The following is a 22,317-nucleotide window of genomic DNA, read 5'->3' on the forward strand; positions in this document are numbered from 1 at the left end:
ATACATTTTTTTTTCGTGCATACACGTGCATCACGCACACCAAAAAAAGTGAAATTATTTCTTTATTATTATGACTAAAAAGTGTATCTTCCTTGTTATAATAAGAGAGTGGTATAATTTATAGATAAAGGAGTGTTTATTTTACAACAGAAATTAATGGGGAAAAAACTTATTAATAATTGACATTGATTTAAAATATTACACAATACAATAATAAATAAATATCAGATGTAACTTGTTTTCTACAGCGGCAGAGCAAGGAATTAAACGTAATACGGCTAACAAATAAATTTAAATTACAATGGGTCATACACGTTATTGTATTTAATTTAAAATTGATTTTAAAAATTCAATTTTAACTTGTTTTAATTAAATTGATTACTTTGAACTTCTACTTTCTTAGCCACTCCTTTAATTTAGTTTAATTTTAATTAGTGATTGAAAAATCACTAATTAAAATTACAAAATTATTAAATTTTAAAAACAAATTGTTGATAGNAAGTGTTTAATTTTAAATTTGTATTTATCATTGATTGGTTTAGGAAAAACGTCTTAAAAATTGAAAATTCATAAATAACTATAGAAATAAAACGGGTCGTTCTACATAAAATTCGATGTATCTATAGATTAATGTTTGCCTTCGAGCTACGATCGAAGAGAAAACAAATAAATATTACGTCATGCTGGTAGAACAACGTTAAAAATATACAGAATGATCATTAAGTAATTTTAGGCGGAAATAATAAAATTTTATTGTTATATAAATAAATTATTTTTGGCACTAAATACTTAAAAATAAATAAATTATGTAATTTGCATGAATCATTTTGTAACAATCATTAAAATAATTAGTTATGTATTATCAGTCAGGCGTATAATTTCTCCTTTCATAAACATCACAACTCTATAAAATAGCCTTTAAAGAAACAAATCATTAAGAACGTTTTAAACATTACTTCATTATATAATTATTAAGGCATTAAAGCATTTTGTAATTGGAAAAATTAAATATATAGATAACAAAAGCATAAGTTTATAGAAGTTAACACATATTTCCAGTTGATTGCAACGTAAAAATATAAGTAGTTCTACTTTTTCTGAATTGACATCAACTTCCTAAGCATTTCAAGTTTAAATTATTCTCTGGGGTGGGGAAAAAACTTAAATGGGCCAATGGTTGAACTAGATTATGTATCGTTGTTTTCCCCTCTCTGTTTGTGCAGTTAAATGCATGTAAAGGTGTCCAGCTCTTTGTTGCTTACTGCTATTCGACAGCTTTTAGCTTAGACAAAGTGATATGTACTATTCAACTTGGCTTTTAAAATCCACTTTGGAGTTATGTACTTACATCAGATATATCGTCTAATAAAAATTTAAACTTGAATTCTTTCCAATACGGGGTATGTATTTTTTATTTAACTTCTCTACTAAACGTCAATTTTCAATTGGTTTATTACATATTGCAAAGTTTTTATAAGCGAAAACATTTATAAAAATTCTTATAAAATGTTTATAACGTCAACTTACAATTGATTTTTACCAAATTTTTATCAATATATATATTTGTAAAATTCTTACATACAAAAATGTAAGTGTGTTAGTAGGATCTCGTTTATTCCTTTAAAAAAATGACCCGAATTTTACATATATATATTAAGCATATTTTTATCGTAAATAATTATGAATATAGGTCTATAATTAATTTTAAAATAAATGAAATCACTATAAAAATTCAATTTATCTTCGCTAGATGGCATCAATATTTTATTCCTCTTTTCTTATTAAAATTTTAAATTGTAGTATCCTTTTTCTTCATTTATTTTAATTTCGGGTATGTCAATTGTTTGTCTATAAATACATGAGGTACGAAACAAGTAATTTGTATTATCCCTTGGAGGCTCAAGCCACGAAGTTGGTCAATAACCTACAATAATAAAAAGAAGTTCTTAACTATTTTCACGAACAGAAAACAANGATCTTGTTTGTAACACATCTTTCATAATAATTCATTAAAATAATAATTTCTTAAGAGATTTTATTATAAGATGCGACTGTTTTTATCCTGTCAAAATATTATTCTTACATACAAAAATGTAAGTGTGTTAGTAGGATCTCGTTTATTCCTTTAAAAAAATGACCCGAATTTTACATATATATATTAAGCATATTTTTATCGTAAATAATTATGAATATAGGTCTATAATTAATTTTAAAATAAATGAAATCACTATAAAAATTCAATTTATCTTCGCTAGATGGCATCAATATTTTATTCCTCTTTTCTTATTAAAATTTTAAATTGTAGTATCCTTTTTCTTCATTTATTTTAATTTCGGGTATGTCAATTGTTTGTCTATAAATACATGAGGTACGAAACAAGTAATTTGTATTATCCCTTGGAGGCTCAAGCCACGAAGTTGGTCAATAACCTACAATAATAAAAAGAAGTTCTTAACTATTTTCACGAACAGAAAACAAAAAAAAAAAAAAAAAATTTATATGAGGAAAATTTTTACTGAATTTTTCCTCGAGCTAGATTTTATTTCGGTGATATTTTTATTTTTACATATAAATTTATCCGTTTTTTAATTTTATAGAATAGATATTATATAATTAAATGTAAAAGAATTTGATTAAAAAAAAAGAAGGAAAAAAAATTACGCCCAACGTGGGGCTCGAACCCACGACCCTGAGATTAAGAGTCTCATGCTCTACCGACTGAGCTAGCCGGGCGCTGGTGGAAACGTTACTAAAAGTAATATTTAAAAAATATCATTTTTGCTTTCTTTTATACTAATTAAATTTATTATAAATAAAATACCAATTGTAATTAGAATATTATTTAAGATAAAACTAAAATTTAATAACTTCCTGTGAATAAAGCGAAGTGTTTCAGATTTCATATTACATTATCATCAGGAAGAATAGCATCAAAATCGTGCTAATTTTAAGCCCGAAAGGTAAAATTGACCCTCATCTGTACAACAAGTCGGGTACTTCGAATAAAGGAGATTCTATAAATAACCGCGGAACCGATAGTTTTACACATGAGAATGTATTGTATTGTAATTGTATTGTTTGAATTAATATTACAACCGGAAAATATATTTTACTTTTAATTAAATTAATAATTAATATATTTTTTATACCATTTGGAGTAACTATAATAAAATTATCAACAATCGATCAGGAGTTAAATTCGTTGTTTTGTGTTTTGCAACAGATGTTTTCCTTTAAGATTCTCAGAATGTAGGGTCCTTTCTACTGTTAAAAAGAAGGAGGGGCCTAACTGAAATGGTATAGAATTTAAGAAAACTCCGTTCTTCTCGATGTAGGCTATTGTATTGAATTCAATGTAAAACTGTCCGGATGAATTATTATTCCGAAAACCCTTTGGGCACGTTCATCTACTAAACTTTCAAGATTTTGGAGTCGGCTATCATTTTTCTTTATTCTAGAATTATAAATTAGATTTATTAAAACGTTGAAACGTTCTTAAAGCTTCTACTTAGATCATTATATTTAAATTAAGTTACTTCAATCCATTTTAATAAGCTTATCTCTAGATATAACGCGACTCATGAATATTTGGAATTATTGTAATATGTATAATACCTCTTTTACCTTTAATATTCTAATTTAGTACATAGTTTTTTTATATTTTTTTTTATTAAAAGAGATAATACAATTTATTTATAAAGGTCGATGGTCCTCTTTATTTATAATTACAATGCTATTGGTATTATAATCGAGAAAACTAGATAATCTCATAAATATTCATTGCGATTGTTACCTCTTTCTTTTTAAAGGTGGGGTGTATGAATGATAAGTCATTGCATATTTTAGACACGAAAAAGCCGATACAAAGCTTATCTTAGTGGAAAATCCTCTTCTTAATCTATATACGTCTTCATTTATCCTACATTTAATAAATTAGTGTTAAATAATGTATAGAGCGACAAAAACCTTGTAAGAATTCCTCACAATATAATTTCCTAAACATGAAGAGGTTAATGCCCACGTTTTATATTGGCATTAGTGTGTAAAGTGTCTATTTTTATATGTTAATTTTGATCTTGTTTGTAACACATCTTTCATAATAATTCATTAAAATAATAATTTCTTAAGAGATTTTATTATAAGATGCGACTGTTTTTATCCTGTCAAAATATTCCGGATATTATATTGATTAGAATAGTTGATCACGTGGTTTCTATCCAACATTCTGTAGTGAGTAGGTGGATAGCTTGTTGAAGACAGCACTCTTCTCGATTTTTTGACAAAACGCTTCTTGTATAGATGATTACACACAAAAAAAATGCCCTCTTTATACATTATTTTCTTTACTTTTTGGAAGAATAAATGTATTAAACCAAGTACCTTAAAAATATTTTTCTTCTTTGTTTTTTTTTATGATAACGAGCTATCTTGTTTTTATGGCATGGTAATAAATTTTATGAGATGTAATAAATCTATCATTGTGTCTTAATTATTCTTATGTAAATATAAATATAATTTGTATCATTTTTTCTCCGTTGCGTGACGTAAACGATTAAACTTGATCATTTACTTTAAACTGTTATTTGTATTTAAAAAAATTATTTATAATATTTTTATTTATTTTACGATAGACACAAAATTACTTTACGTTTAAATTCCAGCTGTACCGGATATCCTGAACATGTTTCTGAGTTGCACGTTTTTCCAGAATTTATGTTTTTGATGACGATCGCCGATCGTGTGTCATACTTTCCGCATTCACTAAATCATACTTTTCTCCCTTTTTTTGCGTGTGTAGTAACAAAATATATAAATTTTTTTATATATTTTTTTTCAATAAAGAGCTTCTTCAGTTTCCATATTAACTACCCAATTAAAAGTATTTAATTACCATTTCAAATATATTCAAATAATTAAATCATAATTATATGCTAAACATAGAAACAGAATATGATTTAAATTTCAAATATGATTATTTAATATTGGATAGACATTATAATTTAAATAATATTTTAATATTTTATTATGTCTGAATTATTAAATACAGTCAAACTTTTGAACAACTGCCACTGAAGGAAACATTTTTTTTTTGTTTGGAGGTTTTTATATGCATTTATGTTTAAGAAAAAAGGTTGGCCGTTGTTAAGTGGTGGCCGTTATTGGAGGTTCGACTATATTACGTGCTATTTAATTAATACATGAATTTTCATTGCAGCATAAAGGTATATAAGTTTAACATTTCATTGATAGTAATACTTTTCATGGTAATTTATTTCACTTAAATTAAAGATTGAAGTTCACTTTTGTTCTTAGAAAATAATTGCAACATATTTAATTTTTACAAATTTATTCGATAATTGAAGCTATAATCTTATAAAATGTCTGCTTCATCAATTAAAAAAAAAAGTTTAATGAGTTGCCAGGTTAAATATCACTGAAACTACAAACTTCTACGATGCTAGAACATAATGTAAATGTCTGATAGGATTACTTTCAAAAATTTCGAAAATTAAAGTTTACTAGTTACCAAAAGTTTTCCTAAAATTAAATTATTTAAGTAAATAAGTAATTAAAGCTGCAATTTTATACATAAAATATTTGTTTTTAATTACCGTTTAATATTTAATTAAATAGTTACTATAAGTTAAATAAAATTTAATATTTTATTTCAAACTAAATGCTTTAATAAATGATTAAAGTTTAAGTAGTAATTATTTTTAAAATCATAAAATAATTTAATCTTTTCTAATTAATAATTATAATTGGTAATTAATTTTTAAAGTTGATACATTTCAACAAGTAAAATTTTTATTTTAAAAAAAAAGGCTTAAAATATTAAATTTTTAACTTTAAAATATAATAATATTTCGTAAGTATTTCTAGCAGAATATATTATTTATTATAGAAAAAAATCTAACAATTTTTCTATAAGTTTTGTAATAATGCTTGTGTCAATAACATTTTTCTGGAACATTTTTTTTTTTAATATAGAAATCTAAACAAATATTTTAACGTGTAATGTATATAAATTAAAACAGCTTATGTTAAAATGAATTGAGGACCGGCTGAAGACCTTTGGATCCTAAATTATTTAAGCAGGATGTAGAAACACGAAGAGGCACCCAGGAGGAGTGTAAACAGGACACGTTAGGAGACGAATCTCACAGCTAACTTGGCATAAAAACTATAATTTTAAAATGTATAAAGATATAAACTTAGAATTCTTTTTTATCAATAATATTTAAAAGTAAAGTGGACTAAATTTTTGTATGTTGAACAATTATTTTCTCACTAAATCAAATATGAATAAATAACTCAATCAAAAATGATATTTTTAAATATAATGACATAATTTTTTCACCATTAAATCGAATCTAAATTATATTAGATTAATTTTTACTCCTGATTTTCATATATAATTTAATCGTTATATCAACAGATGGAGCTATATGTTATAAACACATAAATCCAATAAAATTAAAAAGAAAAAAGCATTTAAAAATTAAAAAACAAAGATTTAATACACAAGTCTACTTTCTTTCCTTTATTTTTATTCAAAATAATCGATTTTAACCTTTACAAATATTAAGATTGCTGATTAATATTTAATAAATAAAAATATTAAAATTAAATATAATATGACTTTACTAAATATAATTTTAAAAATAAATATTACAGTTAAACATATAGAAAAAGATTTTTATATTAAAGTAGAGCGTATGCAATCTGATAAAATAGCGATTGATTGCTAAGCGGTTGCTCTAAATAATAATAAACAAACATGAATCTAGTGAATAGCAATGATGTAAATTTTTAGCCATAACTAAACACAAATATGAAAAATACACGATGTTGTAGTAGTTGATACGTGCCGTAGACTATACGAAAACGTCATGATTTTATGTATGTCTTATTGGTATTTTTCAAGACACGTTGTCACGTATGACATAGAAACGACATAGTAAATATGAACGTCGTTTGTTGTTTGTATCTCTTAGGTCAAAGTCAAGAGAGGTTATTTTAGCGGAATCGTCTCACCCTACGATGTTTAGAGTTCTCAGCAAGTGTTGCCACCCCTCAGTGTAAATGTGGACTCGTTCAAACACGTACAATTTCCGCGCGGAACGACCAAGCACCTCTCCAGTTCGCTACTGTCTGGAGTCGATGTGCGAGCCATGTGTATCTCTGGTGGGATGTTGTCGTTAGGATGACGGTTAAAGCAGCAAGTTTACCGTCACTCGGGTATAAAAAGTATCAGGTTAGTATACCTTATACTCTTTATTTTGATCGCAAACCACTGTCCTGTCTCTCAAAGCATAAATCGAAATCTTTGATATTTATCTGATGCTTGGTAAGGTGGATCTTCCATCGATCTTGTCATACGACCAGTGAGGCTGTGGTGAAAGGTCGTACTACGACCCCTCCCAACCGGCAGGTGCCTCGTAAAGTATAAAGTGACATCAGATATGCTTGTAAAGTTTTGCACCATCAACCTCTAAACAATTGGTCAATGCCTTAAAGATCAGCGAAAGTTTTATCGTTTGTCCACTTAACTATCCGGAACTAAATATAGTGTTCGAAATAATGGAAAGTAATTATGTTTTGGTCATGTTCCAGCTTACGTAAATAATTTAATTTTCCTTTTATGTATAGATATTTAATTAATATTTTCTCTTTAATTATTTCTTACTCGAAACGCTGTTGGCATTAGGTAAATTACTGATTANACGAACTCGTGAATTTTTAACCAAATGTTCACTCCAGAATTAATACTGTTTGCTGGATAACTCACGCAATCTACAACTTTAGGGCGTTACCCATTGGAAGTTAACTTTTCGAAAATATAAAATAAAAAAAAATTCAAAAGCAAATTTACCAGTAAAGCGTTAAAAACAAACCTGAAATACTCGTCTTTTAATGCTCGTTCATCTTCTCTGACATCATTAGCAAAGCTGCATTCCTTTCTTTAAAGCTAGTTATATTTCTCCACTCGTTTTAAACAAAAGCAAACAATAATAGGATCTGAAACAATTAATTTAACCTTCACAAACCACTATTTAAACTAGATGTCAACATTAAGATAAATCGAAAGTGTCGGAACATTCCGACACCCACAATAACCAATCATAATTTATGTTATACAAAAATCGATTTGAAAATTCACGTGAAACACGAAGCGAGTAAGATACAGAGACCATTAAGAAATTCCTAAACAAAGGATGATAACAATAGATGCTTATTAACGCTAACAAACGGGATATGGCGTATAGCAGATGCGGTCAATTTTACTAGTATATAAAGAAAGAGAAAAAACAAAAACCCTCCTCTTTGACCTATATTCAATGTGATCCGCAATACGAAGATTTGGTGATACGACCAAATTTACCATTAAATTATGTTACTGGTTAATAATATAATAACATACTTACAATCATCAGTAAATCATCATTTTTAGTCGTCCGTATCGACAAAAAACATCGCTTGATAATTTCCTTAACTCTTTCTACCTTCTCTGCCTCGTTAACAGAAGCTCCTACATCGACAATGAAGGTAAATGTGTATTTTGATTCACGTACTGGTATGACATTATAGTACGTCGTGGCGCATGCTCTAAAATCCACTATGACATCACACACGGAGATACAGCGTATAATTTAAATTACGTTTTTATTATTTATAAACTCATTTAATTGAGTTATAAGTTAATAAATAATAAGTTTTAATTAATATCTATTTAATAATTTTATTATATTGTTTAAAAATTTTATTGCTCGAATTCATTAATTTTAACTTGTTTTTGGACGTGTGACCGCAATTAAGAAAATAAATTCCTATGAATTCCGAATTAGATATCTTTGTTTTCATTTTATTTTTCAAAGAAAGGAAATAATTGCTTCATATCCGTTATTTAATAATGCTACTATTTCTAAACTGTAGAAGGAAATGAAACTATTCATCATTTTATGCACTTTACCTATTAAAATTTCGCTCAAAGATTCGAAAGAATGAGTCCAGAAAAGAGACCTGCATGCTAGAAATACTTGAAAAATGAATATATAATAGCATTTTATTTACAGTTATGAAAAATAATATTCGCCTCATACATGCCGCGATAAAGTAAATTCAACAAGCATATAAAAATAAAATTCAGTTTAGTCTACTACCACTATAAATGACTTATCATTAGAGCTGTAACGCCATCGGATCGAGATAGTGCTTCGGATACATGAAGTGTAATCAATAAATCGACTTATTTCAACAGATACTGAGAACTTTAAATACTTAAAATCATTAACCGTTTTTAATGTTTCGGTAACATGTTACTGTGAATGTCGAATTATGCGTAACAACCAGTTTTTGATCTTCAGTACTTGTAAACCCATAAAGGAGACACTATATACAGTTAACTTGTTTTAATTATATCTATATCGAAGAAGTATCGCGGTGAATGTAAATATTATCTTAGTTACGTAAAAAATTATTTCCGTTTACTTAAAATCCGAGCAGGCATTCACGAAACTTTATTTACTATTTCATAATTAATAGATTTTACAAATACAGTATTTGTAATCGTATCAAATCGTTGATACCTAATGATGATTCATTAGGTAGGGAATTCTTCATTAGGCCTATATATTTTTCTTGATTTTTTAGCTTTAATACAAGCAATAGCATTATATTCTTTCGTATCTTATGAAATAAGTGTTTTATTTAGTATTCGGGTGTCAGGAAATTCGATGACTTGTGTTTTGTTTCTTAAAAATTGCGAAAGTAGACCGCGTTAAGTAACACAGCCTACTCAACTTATTGACACTTGTTAATAAGATTAGCCTGAGTTCATGCTTTACTTTTATCTCGTCTAAACGAGATGAGAATATCAAAATTTACACACGTGATCGAAAAAGAATATATTTTTTAAAAAATTAAATGAATTTAGTTACCTCATTTGCAATCAATTGTTCGTTCTGTAAATAGATTGTAGTGTTCCTAATTGCTTGGAAATCTACAGATTAGACGTAATTATTCTAGAAAACGCAAAAATTTCATTAGTCTTACACTAAGGTTATGATTTTGTTATAGAAAAATAATCCCTCGACGATGTAACACATTTATGTATTTTAAAAAGGCACAGACTAATCAGTCGTATGATAAATTATCATTAAAAATAACAAACATAATTGATTTTTTCTTCTACTCCAATTATAATTTCCTTTTTTCAAGAGTATAATCGAAAGTAAAAATCATTATAAATAAACCATACGGCTGTCAAAGAAAGAAAAAAAAGGGTCTAGTAAGGAAGAAATTGTTCAGTATGCAGTTTGTAAGTAAAGTTTAATTTTTTTTTTCTTTTGTAAAAGATAATATAACAAACACTAAACAGACCACCTACAATAAATGTATTTAAATTATTTTTTTTTTAAATGTGCATGGAAAAATGACAGAATTAAGAAATAGATGACGAACTAACTCGTGAAATATTACCATGCCAGAAATATTGACAGGTAGTATATAATAATATGCTAATATATATGTACAGTACAATATAATATCTTGCATCTTAGCCTCGAAGGTAGTCATTAATACATAAAAAATGAAGTACAGATGTTGATACACACGTAAGCAATCGTATACATAAACAGCAGTATTAAAAAAACACGATTTTAAAATTATTTATATGACAAACGTGACCGTATAAGTATTACTACATAAATTAAAATGATGACACAATATGATAAATAATTTGCTATATAGTCAATATGTTAAAAATTCCACATAAACTGTTTATCACTGCGGACAGACACCTGATACGTGCGGTTGAATAAGACACGCTGTTGTGGACTAACGTCGATAAATTACTGCTGTAAATTGTCTCGAAAAGTCTAAAGGATTAAGAGTTAAGTATTTGTTATGAAATAATATATTTGGTGAAATTTAAATAAATTTTAAATTTTCAGCAATTATATTTTATTGTTTTTAAAATTTTACTTACTACGCGTTAAAAAAATAACAATTACGAAAGTTAAAAATCATGTAACGAATTCTGTCTGTTACGAAAGAAAAACTATTAAATTACAATTAAAATTTTACTTTTAAATAATATTTTTAATGCCGAAATCTTTAAATTTAAGACTTGAAAAAACATTAAAGAAATTCGTTAATCAAAACAAGTCAATTAAAAGTATAAAAAACAATAAAAAATTATCGTTAACTTTCCGAATTTAATTAGGAAAAGTTCGTCAAAATTTGGAAATTTGGCTAAATTATAATTTGTCAGCATAAAAGTCTCAGTTTTAATTAAAAAGCAAGATTTCATACTAAAATGAATCTTTTTTTTAAAATATAAATATTTCTAATCAAAACTTTCCCATATCTTGCAGGAAAATAAATAAAGTAGAATGGCAAAGAACCATCTGGTAAATTCATTTGAAATTTTATTCAATTTTTACAAGTTTTATACGCTTATAAGGGAAGTTATCTAACAAAACAAATGCAAATAAGCTTCGTTTCCACGAAAAGAAAAAATTATCTGCTTAAAAATCATGTTTATCAAGCAATAAAACTATTTCAGATTTATTTTCAGACAAAGTCATTTTTATCTTAAATTGTTTTAATTTATAAAAATGACTGTTATTTAAATTTTCCTTTCCAAAAATATGCAAAACTTTATACATTTCTCTCTCTCTCTCTTTTTTTTTTTTTTTTTTCATTTTAGCCAAGGAAATTCCAAATTAATCTTGCAGTTGTATGGCATTATCATTAATTAATCTAAATTTAATTTGTCTTTTGATGATTAACAGTAACGCTTATTAGGATCAAAGGTTAGATATAATTAATATTTAAATATATTATTAAAGTGTTATGACAGGAAACTTTTTATTTTTGAATGTGTTAATAAAGAAATTCGGGTCTAAGAAATTTTGCCTTAATTATTCATATCGTCTTTCCTAAAATGTGTAAGAAATCATAAACCGGTCGATACGGCTTATTGCCTATTTATCAAATTATCTAAATGATCATAAATTTTCTTGAACTGAATAAATTGGCATTAACATGATTGAAAATTTCTAGACCTACGCTTTCCATCAAATAAATTAAGAGGGAAACACCGACAAATATATAAAATAATGAATGATATGTAAATTTTACCAGGACTATGCCCACGTTTTATATTGGCATTAGTGTGTAAAGTGTCTATTTTTATATGTTAATTTTGATCTTGTTTGTAACACATCTTTCATAATAATTCATTAAAATAATAATTTCTTAAGAGATTTTATTATAAGATGCGACTGTTTTTATCCNAGAAATTTTGCCTTAATTATTCATATCGTCTTTCCTAAAATGTGTAAGAAATCATAAACCGGTCGATACGGCTTATTGCCTATTTATCAAATTATCTAAATGATCATAAATTTTCTTGAACTGAATAAATTGGCATTAACATGATTGAAAATTTCTAGACCTACGCTTTCCATCAAATAAATTAAGAGGGAAACACCGACAAATATATAAAATAATGAATGATATGTAAATTTTACCAGGACTCAATCAATACTTACTAAAAGTTAATCTTATTAAATCTAATTTTCAATTTTAGAAAATGCATTAAAACTTCTATATTTTAGTTTTTTTTTCTATAAAATACAAGATCATATTTTTGATAAGTTAAAAGTAGTTTTAACTTATAAAAAAAATTCTTATATAACCAGTCAATATTATTATAATTGCATAAGTTTATATTAAATTGAATCAACTGATATTAACATCAAAATTTTATGATTTTTGAGTCTTTTAGATGAGAAAACAATGCATTACTTTCATGTATGATTTGAAATATTTTATTAAAAATAAATCTTGGTAAAAATATCAATATAATTATATAAACTTCTTTCCTTTCTTCCTTTTTACTGTGTATAAAATAGGAGGGAAATATATATATATATTTTTATAGTAATCGCTCATGCGAATCGATTTTGAGATTCTACAGGTGATGAGATTTTTCTTTTCTCTTTCTTTCTTTCATCCTTTTAGCAAAGCTTTTTTTTTAATAATAAAAAAAGAAGAAGAGGAGGAGGAAAAAGAAAGATTTAAGTGCTTGATTTTCCTAAAAATACATTATCAAATAACTGAATTTCAATTTTATTTCTTTTAACTTTCGACTTGTATTATTAATTTATTTTGTTCGTTTTTCTCGATTATAATACCATATTATAGTACTGGTAATCCTATTTGATGTTGTTGCAAATCTGCTTTAATCTTGCAAAAATTCTGTTGAATAGTTTGTTTCGAGCGGAAAAAGAAATCCGACACTTTTTCAGATTCTAAAAAAAAAAAAAAAAAAAAAATATTATTTTTCGAATTTATCCATTTTTCATATTTCTTTTTATTTTAATATTTTATTACTGTATTTTTGATATTTTTTTTATAAGTTAATGGAAAGATATATTCTATAATTTAACGAGAAAAAGAAATGCTACTTGGATTTCAAACAATAAATCAATATGGCAAATTTAGATTGATATTTAAATTCAATCTTAATATAGCTTATAAAGTAAAACCTCGATATAACGCACTCTTATATAATTCCACCCTCTTACAGCGCTAATTAATGTTCGTGAACGGATCTTCTTCGTAACTAGAACCATTCTTAGTTGTCTCTGAATTAATCAAATTCAAGATTTTGCATTGCAAAGGACCTTTTATCACCAAATTCTCATTACTTAAATCATTTTTATTATTTGGATTTTTCGGTTTAGCGTCAAACTCTATTTAATGCTATTTTCAGAGGCAAACAAATGGTGTCGCTATATCGAGGTTTTACTGTATATGCGTTTATTATTTAGTCTATTCTTATTTTATCATGAGAGGAACATTACGTTAATGGTCAATAAAATTTTCATACAGTTTGCAGATTATAACAAACGTTATGTATAATGTATGGTTCTACAAATTACATGAATATCAAGTCAATAATAATAATATAGTTAAGGTTAACATGACACTATATTTACGAATTTATTTAAAAATTTTCTTTGAAAATCTCTTTAAAAAACAATCCAAATTTTTAATTTATATTTATTTTTGTTTATGAGTGTAATTAAATTACTAGAAATAGGTTACAATAATAAATAATTGAGTAATTTAATATTTAAACACGAAGTTTATGTTTTAATTAAGGATATCTTGGTCACAATCGGGTTCAAATTTTATTGGAAATTTATTTTATACGAAAATAGTTTAATTAAAAGTGATCTAGAGCAGTGTTTCGAAAACGGTGTGCCGTCACAAAGTGTAAGGTGTGATATGAACTTTTACATATTTTATTAATTTCAAGCTTTATTTATATATTTTTATCACAATTGCTGTGCTTCTTATGCTTGTATTTTAAGTGTTATCTCATAAGTGCCGCAGCACTTATGAAATAAGATGACGTTCGTTTATTCTTTATTACAAGCCACGCATTTTTATGTATTTTAAGAAATTAAATGTAAAATAAATTAGTTCACGGATGTTGATGTCTGTTTAATAATAATAATAATAATAATAGGTTAGTGGCATTACGTAATTCTATTAATAATATCATATCAACACTTTTGAGGGGGATAACATTTTAGTGTGCCATGTTGAGACATGTCGAGTCATGGGTGTGCCGCGAATAGAAAAAGCTTGCGGAACACTGATCTAGAGAAAAGTAAGCTGATTATATATTTGTTATATAAATATATTTTTATATAATATATTTATCTATTACAGTCTTAGATATGTTGTCACCCTAAGCTGTAAATAGCTGTATACTGTAGCAGGCCTTTCTCATCTACCAAATAATGCGAGAGCCATTATTTAGCTTACGTACAGTACAAACTGACCCAGTATATTTCTATACACAAGAGCTTTAGAGCTAGATATATATCTGTTTTTTTTTTTTTAAGTTTATAATATTAAAAAAACATAATAAATATGTCTAAAAACTCTTGAAAATATTACTACTTATTTCAAAGATACTTCTAGCAAATTTATTTTTATTAATCTGAATGAGTAAGATTAATTTATTCTTTATAATTGTCTCGTCTTGATTTTAGTCATCTCCGGTCTAGACAGAAGTATCTAAAAAACCTAGGAAGCCAGACTATCATATGTCAAATTTTCCACACATGTTAACAGATGGAAACAATTTTTTATCTTCAAGAATTACTTTTTTTTAAAATCAACTTAAAATTTATAATATCATAAAATTATATTTCAATGGAAATTTATGAATATTAATAAACAAAAGTTAATTAATAATAGACTATAAAATATTAAATAAAACGTAGTAAAATTGATTTTAATTAAAAATTAAATTAACGAAAGTAGTAGTTGAAATCTTACAGGATGATAATCCTGTAAAGTATTATTTCGTTAGATAAATAGAGAGTTGCAATCAGCAATAGCTTAACGAGAGACCATTTAGTTTATTTATTAATTAAAATGGGAAAACAAATCAAATTTTAGCTCTAGTAAATTTCTAAATGATAAATTATACAACTTTATTGCCTACATCTTTGATTATTTAGTTTAAAATAAACTATATCGAATTTATATTCAATTTCTTCCCCCCTAGTAATAATTATTATTTTATCTCATCTTAGTACATTTGATTTTATTTATAATTTTTCTACATTGTGTAACGCGTTACTTCGATTTTAAGTTTCGTGTATCGTGAGTATAAAGATAATGTATTTATTATCCTACGTCTCCCATCAACATTGTGGCGCCTATAAGAAACGTGATATAGTTTTTACTACACAAGGACACACTGTCCTTGACTCGTTTGTTGGGAGATGTCCTCGCTTGATGAGTGCTTTAACACCGACTTGCCTCATTGTTAATTAATAAAAAAAATTATTTAAAATTTGCTACAATCACGTGATTTTAACTGAATGAACTCACGCGACACAAAGTAGATTCATTTTTAAATGAGCGCAATTGTAAACCTCTCCTATTGCATGCGATTCGTAGCAAGATAGATAATACTCCATTAACATTTGCTTTTTCTTCCCCTCCCTTTTTTGTATGGATAATAAAATTCTCAATAGGCAAGTAAAAGGAAATCCAAAGTACCTAATGTTTTTTTTTTTAAATAGTATATTATGGAAACTAGTGATGATGCAATATTGGTGATCAGTGTATCAAGAATATTTACTTTCCAGCATTAGTTTTTACATAGACTTAAAAGTAATAAAATTTAAAAGATATTAGTTTATGTAATATAATTACATTTTAATTCTAAACTTAAAGCATCGAATACTTTTTTCTTCTTTGGTAAATTTATTAAGAAAAATTTGATAGAATTTGTTTAAGAATTAAATTTCTTCGCTCGTGTATTAAATTATTCAAAGAATGAAAACGTATTTGAGAAACTTTAAAAAAAAATTGCGTGTCTTGAATTATGCATAAAAATGTATCAAAATGTTACAAAAATTGAGAATTTCGCATAAAAAAATATTAATTAATTATTTTAAAAAATCACATAAAACTAATTGGTTTTAAGTTTCTTGTTATTATTATTTCTTTAAATTTAAAATTAATTTAATAAGGATTTATGAGAGGATAAATAACCAAAGATAATTTATTTTTTATTTCTTATTTTTTTTCTTTGAAAGTTGGGTTTTATTGAATAATTCTAACAGATATATGTCTCTCTGTTAGACTTATTTTGTATGACATAAGGATTTTTATAAGTTATTATTTGAATTCTGAATATATAGTGTCAAACTTAATACGCTATATTTGGAAACTCNATAATTTATTTTTTATTTCTTATTTTTTTTCAAAATTCTTCTTGGAATTACTTTTAAAATGCATTCGAATAATTGCTTGCGGCTTTAGAATACGCGAAAAAGTAAGAAATGAAAAGCTGATCTTGCTCTTTCAGAAAGAGCATTAAAGCAATTTCGGACCAGGAAAAAGTCGAATCGATTGAAATGTCAACAGTAAATCCGTCTTTTCTTTAAAAAAAATATAATAAAAAAAGAGAAAATATTAAGTTCTCAATGCAGAAGATTGGACATTACTCGCAACAACAAGAACCACTTTTTATTATATTTTTCTTTTCTCTTACAATTTTTTATCATAAAATTAAACACAACTCACTGAAAAATAATGCGATAAAGTTTTATTAATTAAGGTTTAATAATTATCATATGCAATAAGTGGACCTACATTTATAATAGAAAATTAAATTACCAATAATTAGTCTGTCTGCCTTTAATAATGTAACCTAGTTGAATTGTATTGTTCGTACATTATGCAGTAATAAGTTTCATAGACTATTGCAATTGTAACTGCTACTGAAAATAAATTATGATGATTCTGGATATAGTTATAGAGGCTGATATCGACTCTCTAAGTGTTATTGAAAATAAATTACAGTGGCAAATGTTAATACAGTAATTATAGCTTGTTAATGTAAAAAGATAAATGCGTTGTATACACAATAAACTAATTAAATGTATGAAATAACTAAGTGTAATATTTGTTTAAATAAATTATCCGCATTAATCTTTACCACTTTCATTAAAATTAAATGACGTATTCCTGAATACTTTCGACTAAATTTATGTTTTTTACGCGCTTCTAACTTAATTAAAATTTTTAAATTTAATTAAAGATTATTAATTTAATTTCCAGTTTATATTTTTTTACTAATTTCAAAAAAAAAATTATATTTAATTTTTTTTATTTTTGGTACTATTAACGAACTTCGATTAAAATTGTAAAAATTGAAAGAAAGAAAATTCGGAAATATTAAATAATAAGACTCAAGTAAACAAATTTAAGTTGCCATGGAAATGTACGGCTTATAACTCATAACACTTTTAACGACAATCGATTTTAGAGCTTCTAAACATCACTACTCATCATATTTCGAAATTTTCAGGCATTTACTTTAAATGAAACCTTAGATAAATGTTATAATAATTGTTTTAGATGAAACTTTTTATATTTTTACGTTTCACGAGATCTAGACAGTAGACACAAACAGTAATATCTCGAGTTTTGAGATAGAACATGCCATTTACAACTCCATATTTCAGCTTTTAAGCTATATAGGAAACAGTTCCGAGAACGTCTTCCTCCGATTTATTTTATAAAAAAGAAAGAAAGAAAAAAAAGGGAACTTACTGTGAGTTATAGCCACTCAGAACAGAACGTATTGTCAGATAGACAGGTACTTAATCTTACAAATCGAATTTTCTGTATATTTTTTTTACAGTATTGAGTATTGATTTTATTGAGATCTTGGTTTATTCTGTCACTTTTGTTTTCAAACATATGCATTACCGAATTGCCATGCTGTTTCTGTATCTGAAAAAAAAACATTTATATATATATATATATATACACTTTATTGTTTTGTTAGTCTGTATAGCATTTTCTTTTGTTACATTTATCTTACATGAATATTTTAGAAACGTTTTTTTTTTTTTTATTATACAATGGCTTGTCTGACGTACCGAATTGTTTTATCGTTCAACTGTTATAACTGCGTTTAATGAATTAATGGGTTTTAGAGTTGAGAATAATGAAAACATTTCATTTGTTTGAAAGTTTACGTAATGAAAGGGTAGAAAATAATAAATTCAGTTTTTTTCAGTATATATTGCAACAATTGTTAGAACAAACGTGAAAGGGTGAATGCCATTGAACCTGATATTTTCGAACAGCTGTTCGTTGTTTGTCTTCTTTCGACAGATGTTGGATGTAATTTTGAAGAAAATTCATTTTTCCATCGCTGTCACTATTGTGTCTTATTTTATTCCCTCGTAAACTAAAAAAAGAAATATATATATTTAAATATTAACAAACCAACCAACTCGGTAATTTCTTCTGCATTCGTTTGCAATTTTTGTATTATTATTTGCATAAATTTGCATTCGTTCTTGGAATATTTATCAAATATTTTTTTAAATATTGGTTTCTTATTACTCAGAACTTCCAGTTATGAACTTAATTACTTTCGTTTTAAGAAGAGAGCCAGGAATACTTTTTTAGTATTTATTAATGTAAATAAAGATGAGAAATTGACTTACAAGCTACCTTTTATAAGTAATACATATTCATGAAATTTAGTTTTCACTTAATAAACGGGAAGTCAATTTATACATCACACCTTTTATTGATCTAATGGTAAGTTGAAGTAATCAGATTACCTGCCAGATTTATTTAACTACAATATTATTCTGTTACGTACAGTACAATAAGAAAATTTCAATCAAGTTTAATAATATTAATCTGCGGAATATCTTCTTAGTTATACTTGTAATTTGTATTATTATTATTATAAGGTTTAAATTAACCATATTTTAATTATTTATAATTCTTAACTGTTATTAATTAAATAACTTTATTACAATTTGAGTTAATTACGTGAAATTTGAGTAATTAAAATATTTAAAAATCTGCTTTTCGTTGAAATAAAAGTTTAAATCTAAAGTTAAACTAATTATTTTAATTTCACGAAACGATTAGAATTAAGTTAACATGGCTTTTAACATTTGGCACTCATCCCTCTCCTCATCCTCCTCTCTCGCTCTTTCACTCTCATTGAATTTTCTTCAATCAATTTTTTCCAAAGGAAAAAATAATAATAATAGGAAAGAAATCAATTCTTCGAGTGAAAGTAAAATATAAATGGTCTTTTCGATATTTAAAGAGATTACTTTTTACACCAGTCAGATACAGCGTGTAATTATGTCTTGTAGTTGAGATTCGTTACCTCTAATGACGACAGTATCAGGTGGAGATAGCTCCCATTTTCAAGCTGTACAGGTAATCATGCAACCTGTAGCGAAACTAAAGAGAGATGATGTAAGGAAGGTTTTCTACATAGAATATTTTTAAAAGTAATGCCAATAAAATATGCTGAGTTTGAAATATTTTACAACTGCGTTAGATATTTCGTAAATTTTTATCACAGTTTTAATTATTTTTACTAGAATTTTTTTATATTAATTTGGTAGAGGAAACGAGTAATTTCATCTGAAAGTTTTCAGGTATTTAATATCGGCATTTTCTTTTTTCTTTTCAGGTTCATAGTTGGCGATGCCTAGAATTTGTCTGTTGACTTTAGCAACAATTCTTTTCATTAATCTTCTGGCTGGATTCATTTATCTTCGAACATCAAGAATCATTCCTTACACAACTCTTAACATTACAACAGAAACTGAACCAGCAAAAGAACTAGCAACCGAAATGGTGGAAAAACAATTATCCGAATCTCATATACATCCTCATCCTTATAAATTCATTTTAAATAATGATAATTTATGTTCTAATGATAGTTTCACGTTATTGATCTTGGTCTGCAGCTCGGTAAAAAATTATGAACAAAGGAAAACAATTAGAGAAACGTGGGGATCGCTAGCAACAAATACTTTTAACAAGAACGAAGATTTCAGGATGGCATTCTTAATTGGTGCTGCAGAAAATGATACTTCTTCCAAATTGCTAGAAGAATCGAAACGTCATAATGATATCATCCAGGAGGATTTTATCGATTCGTACAATAATTTAACTTTAAAATCGGTAATGTTATTAAAATGGGTGAAAAATTATTGTCCGAATGTCAGATATATTTTGAAGACTGATGATGATATGTATATTAATGTACAGAATTTAATCGCGTCTTTAAAGAGGTTGGGAACACGCTCGAGAATTCTATTTGGTGTTCTTTTTAGAAAAGCCAAACCAGATAGGAATCCTAATTCAAAATGGTACGTACCAAAAGCACAATTTTCTGGTACAGTCTTTCCAGATTATTTATCCGGTACTGCGTATGCCATGACCAGAGATTCCGTAGATCCACTTTTTAACTCATCTTTGGAAACATCATTTATGGTAATGGAAGATGTTTACATCACAGGTCTCTGTGCGCAATCAGCTGGTGTTAAAAGACTAGGAATTAAAGGTTTCACTCACGGCAAGAGAGCAGTTTCTGGTTGTTCTTTTCTTAATTCCATTACGGGACATCACGTTAGCGTAAAAGATATGAGGAAAATATGGACAGATTTACAAAAACCTGGTTTAAAATGCAAATAATTTCGAATGAATTTATTTAATATAGGGACCAAGTATCGAAAGAAAGGTGAGTTAATGATCTATTAATCCGTTCAATGATGGAAATAACGTTTGTATCGATCAATGCAGATTAACTTAAGTTATATCAATTGTGATTTTTTGCAGTTTATTATCTAAAATATCATAGATATTATATACATACACACAAACACACACACATATATATTATATATATGTAATATGTACTTATATATTAGATACATAAATGTGCAATAATCAGGGATTAAAAAAAAACTTTATTTTGTTGTAAATCATAATTAAATGATTTTTTAATTTTTGAACGATATCTCGGCAATTTTATAAATAATTCAAAATGTGTACATTTTAATGGTCATTCCTAACAGCGGATATTTTATCGCACGACGAAACATGGTTTATTTTTCGAAATATACAAATTGGTGTATAAGAAAAAAACAAATTTTATACTGACAAAGTTGTCTTTATACGAATGTTAAAAACAAATATTTGTAAGCTTTTATTATAGAAACAATGTAATAAAAGTTATAACTTATTATTGCAGTTTCTCGTGTAAATAATTTAAATTAAAGAAAACTCATTAATACATATTTTTAAGAGTAAAAATATTACATAAAATACAAATTAAATCTTAAAAAAATTTAACGACGAATCTAAGGAAAATTCATTTTATTAAAATCGTGCTAGTCGATTTATTACAGCATTGTCGACTAGCGCTGTCAAGTTGTCAACAGCTTTCTTGCTTCGAATTTCTGTTATCTCTAAGCAACACCAAGCATATTTTCCCTTTAAGTTACACTTAATGTACTGAAAATTTTATCTTCCTCTTTCAATTCCTTAATATAATAAAATTAAATTTAATGGAGATAACACCGTATCGTTCATTATCGTGTAATCGTAAATAGATACCTCTTGTTCTTTCCACAAAACAAAAATTCAACAAGTAAACTTTTATATAAACTAGGACGAAAATAAATATTTCGTTCGCAATTTTCTTTATATAAATATATACTTTGACGATTTAAAAACACGGTTATGTTAGCGCTTCCTTCATTCGTCTATCTGTACCTGCTCGAAAAATATCTTGAAAATACCTTTTTTAGAAATGGAAACTGGAATTTTTCAGGATAGGTTTAGAGATCTAACGTAAAACTCTCATATCAAGTTTTGGTAAGGATCGAACGAAATGATGCACAGATTTCTATTCAAAAATTCTAAAAA

At 26.4% G+C, this 22,317-nt stretch overlaps 1 protein-coding gene and 1 non-coding gene across 4 annotated transcripts; one reads left to right on the forward strand and one right to left on the reverse strand.

Annotated features, from left to right (window-relative positions):
• The first annotated feature begins 1,291 nt into the window (after positions 1-1,291).
• LOC111640102 (beta-1,3-galactosyltransferase 1-like) lies at positions 1,292-21,612 on the forward strand. 3 transcript variants are annotated; one of them, XM_023386103.1, is made up of 2 exons: positions 1,292-1,400; positions 20,072-21,612. In XM_023386103.1, the coding sequence occupies exon 2, from the start codon at positions 20,086-20,088 to the stop codon at positions 21,079-21,081; it is 996 nt and encodes a 331-aa protein (XP_023241871.1). In that variant the 5' UTR covers positions 1,292-1,400; positions 20,072-20,085; the 3' UTR covers positions 21,082-21,612. The 3 variants fall into 3 exon arrangements, with proteins under 3 accessions (XP_023241871.1, XP_023241869.1, XP_023241870.1); XM_023386101.1 differs by lacking the exon at positions 1,292-1,400 and adding an exon at positions 7,078-7,258; XM_023386102.1 differs by lacking the exon at positions 1,292-1,400 and adding an exon at positions 8,783-10,894.
• Trnak-cuu lies at positions 2,661-2,733 on the reverse strand. Its single transcript has one exon. It is a non-coding gene; the product is annotated as a tRNA-Lys (tRNA).
• Positions 21,613-22,317: the final 705 nt, after the last annotated feature.

The sequence above is a fragment of the Centruroides sculpturatus genome, unplaced genomic scaffold, assembly GCF_000671375.1.
Source record: "Centruroides sculpturatus isolate CEXI.00-Female unplaced genomic scaffold, Cexi_2.0 scaffold1371, whole genome shotgun sequence".
NCBI classification, from domain to species: Eukaryota; Metazoa; Arthropoda; class Arachnida; order Scorpiones; family Buthidae; genus Centruroides; species Centruroides sculpturatus.

Bases quoted from the DNA above. Each gene is read 5' to 3' on its own strand.
- LOC111640102 (XM_023386103.1), top strand. From the start codon at position 20,086: ATGCCTAGAATTTGTCTGTTGACTTTAGCAACAATTCTTTTCATTAAT.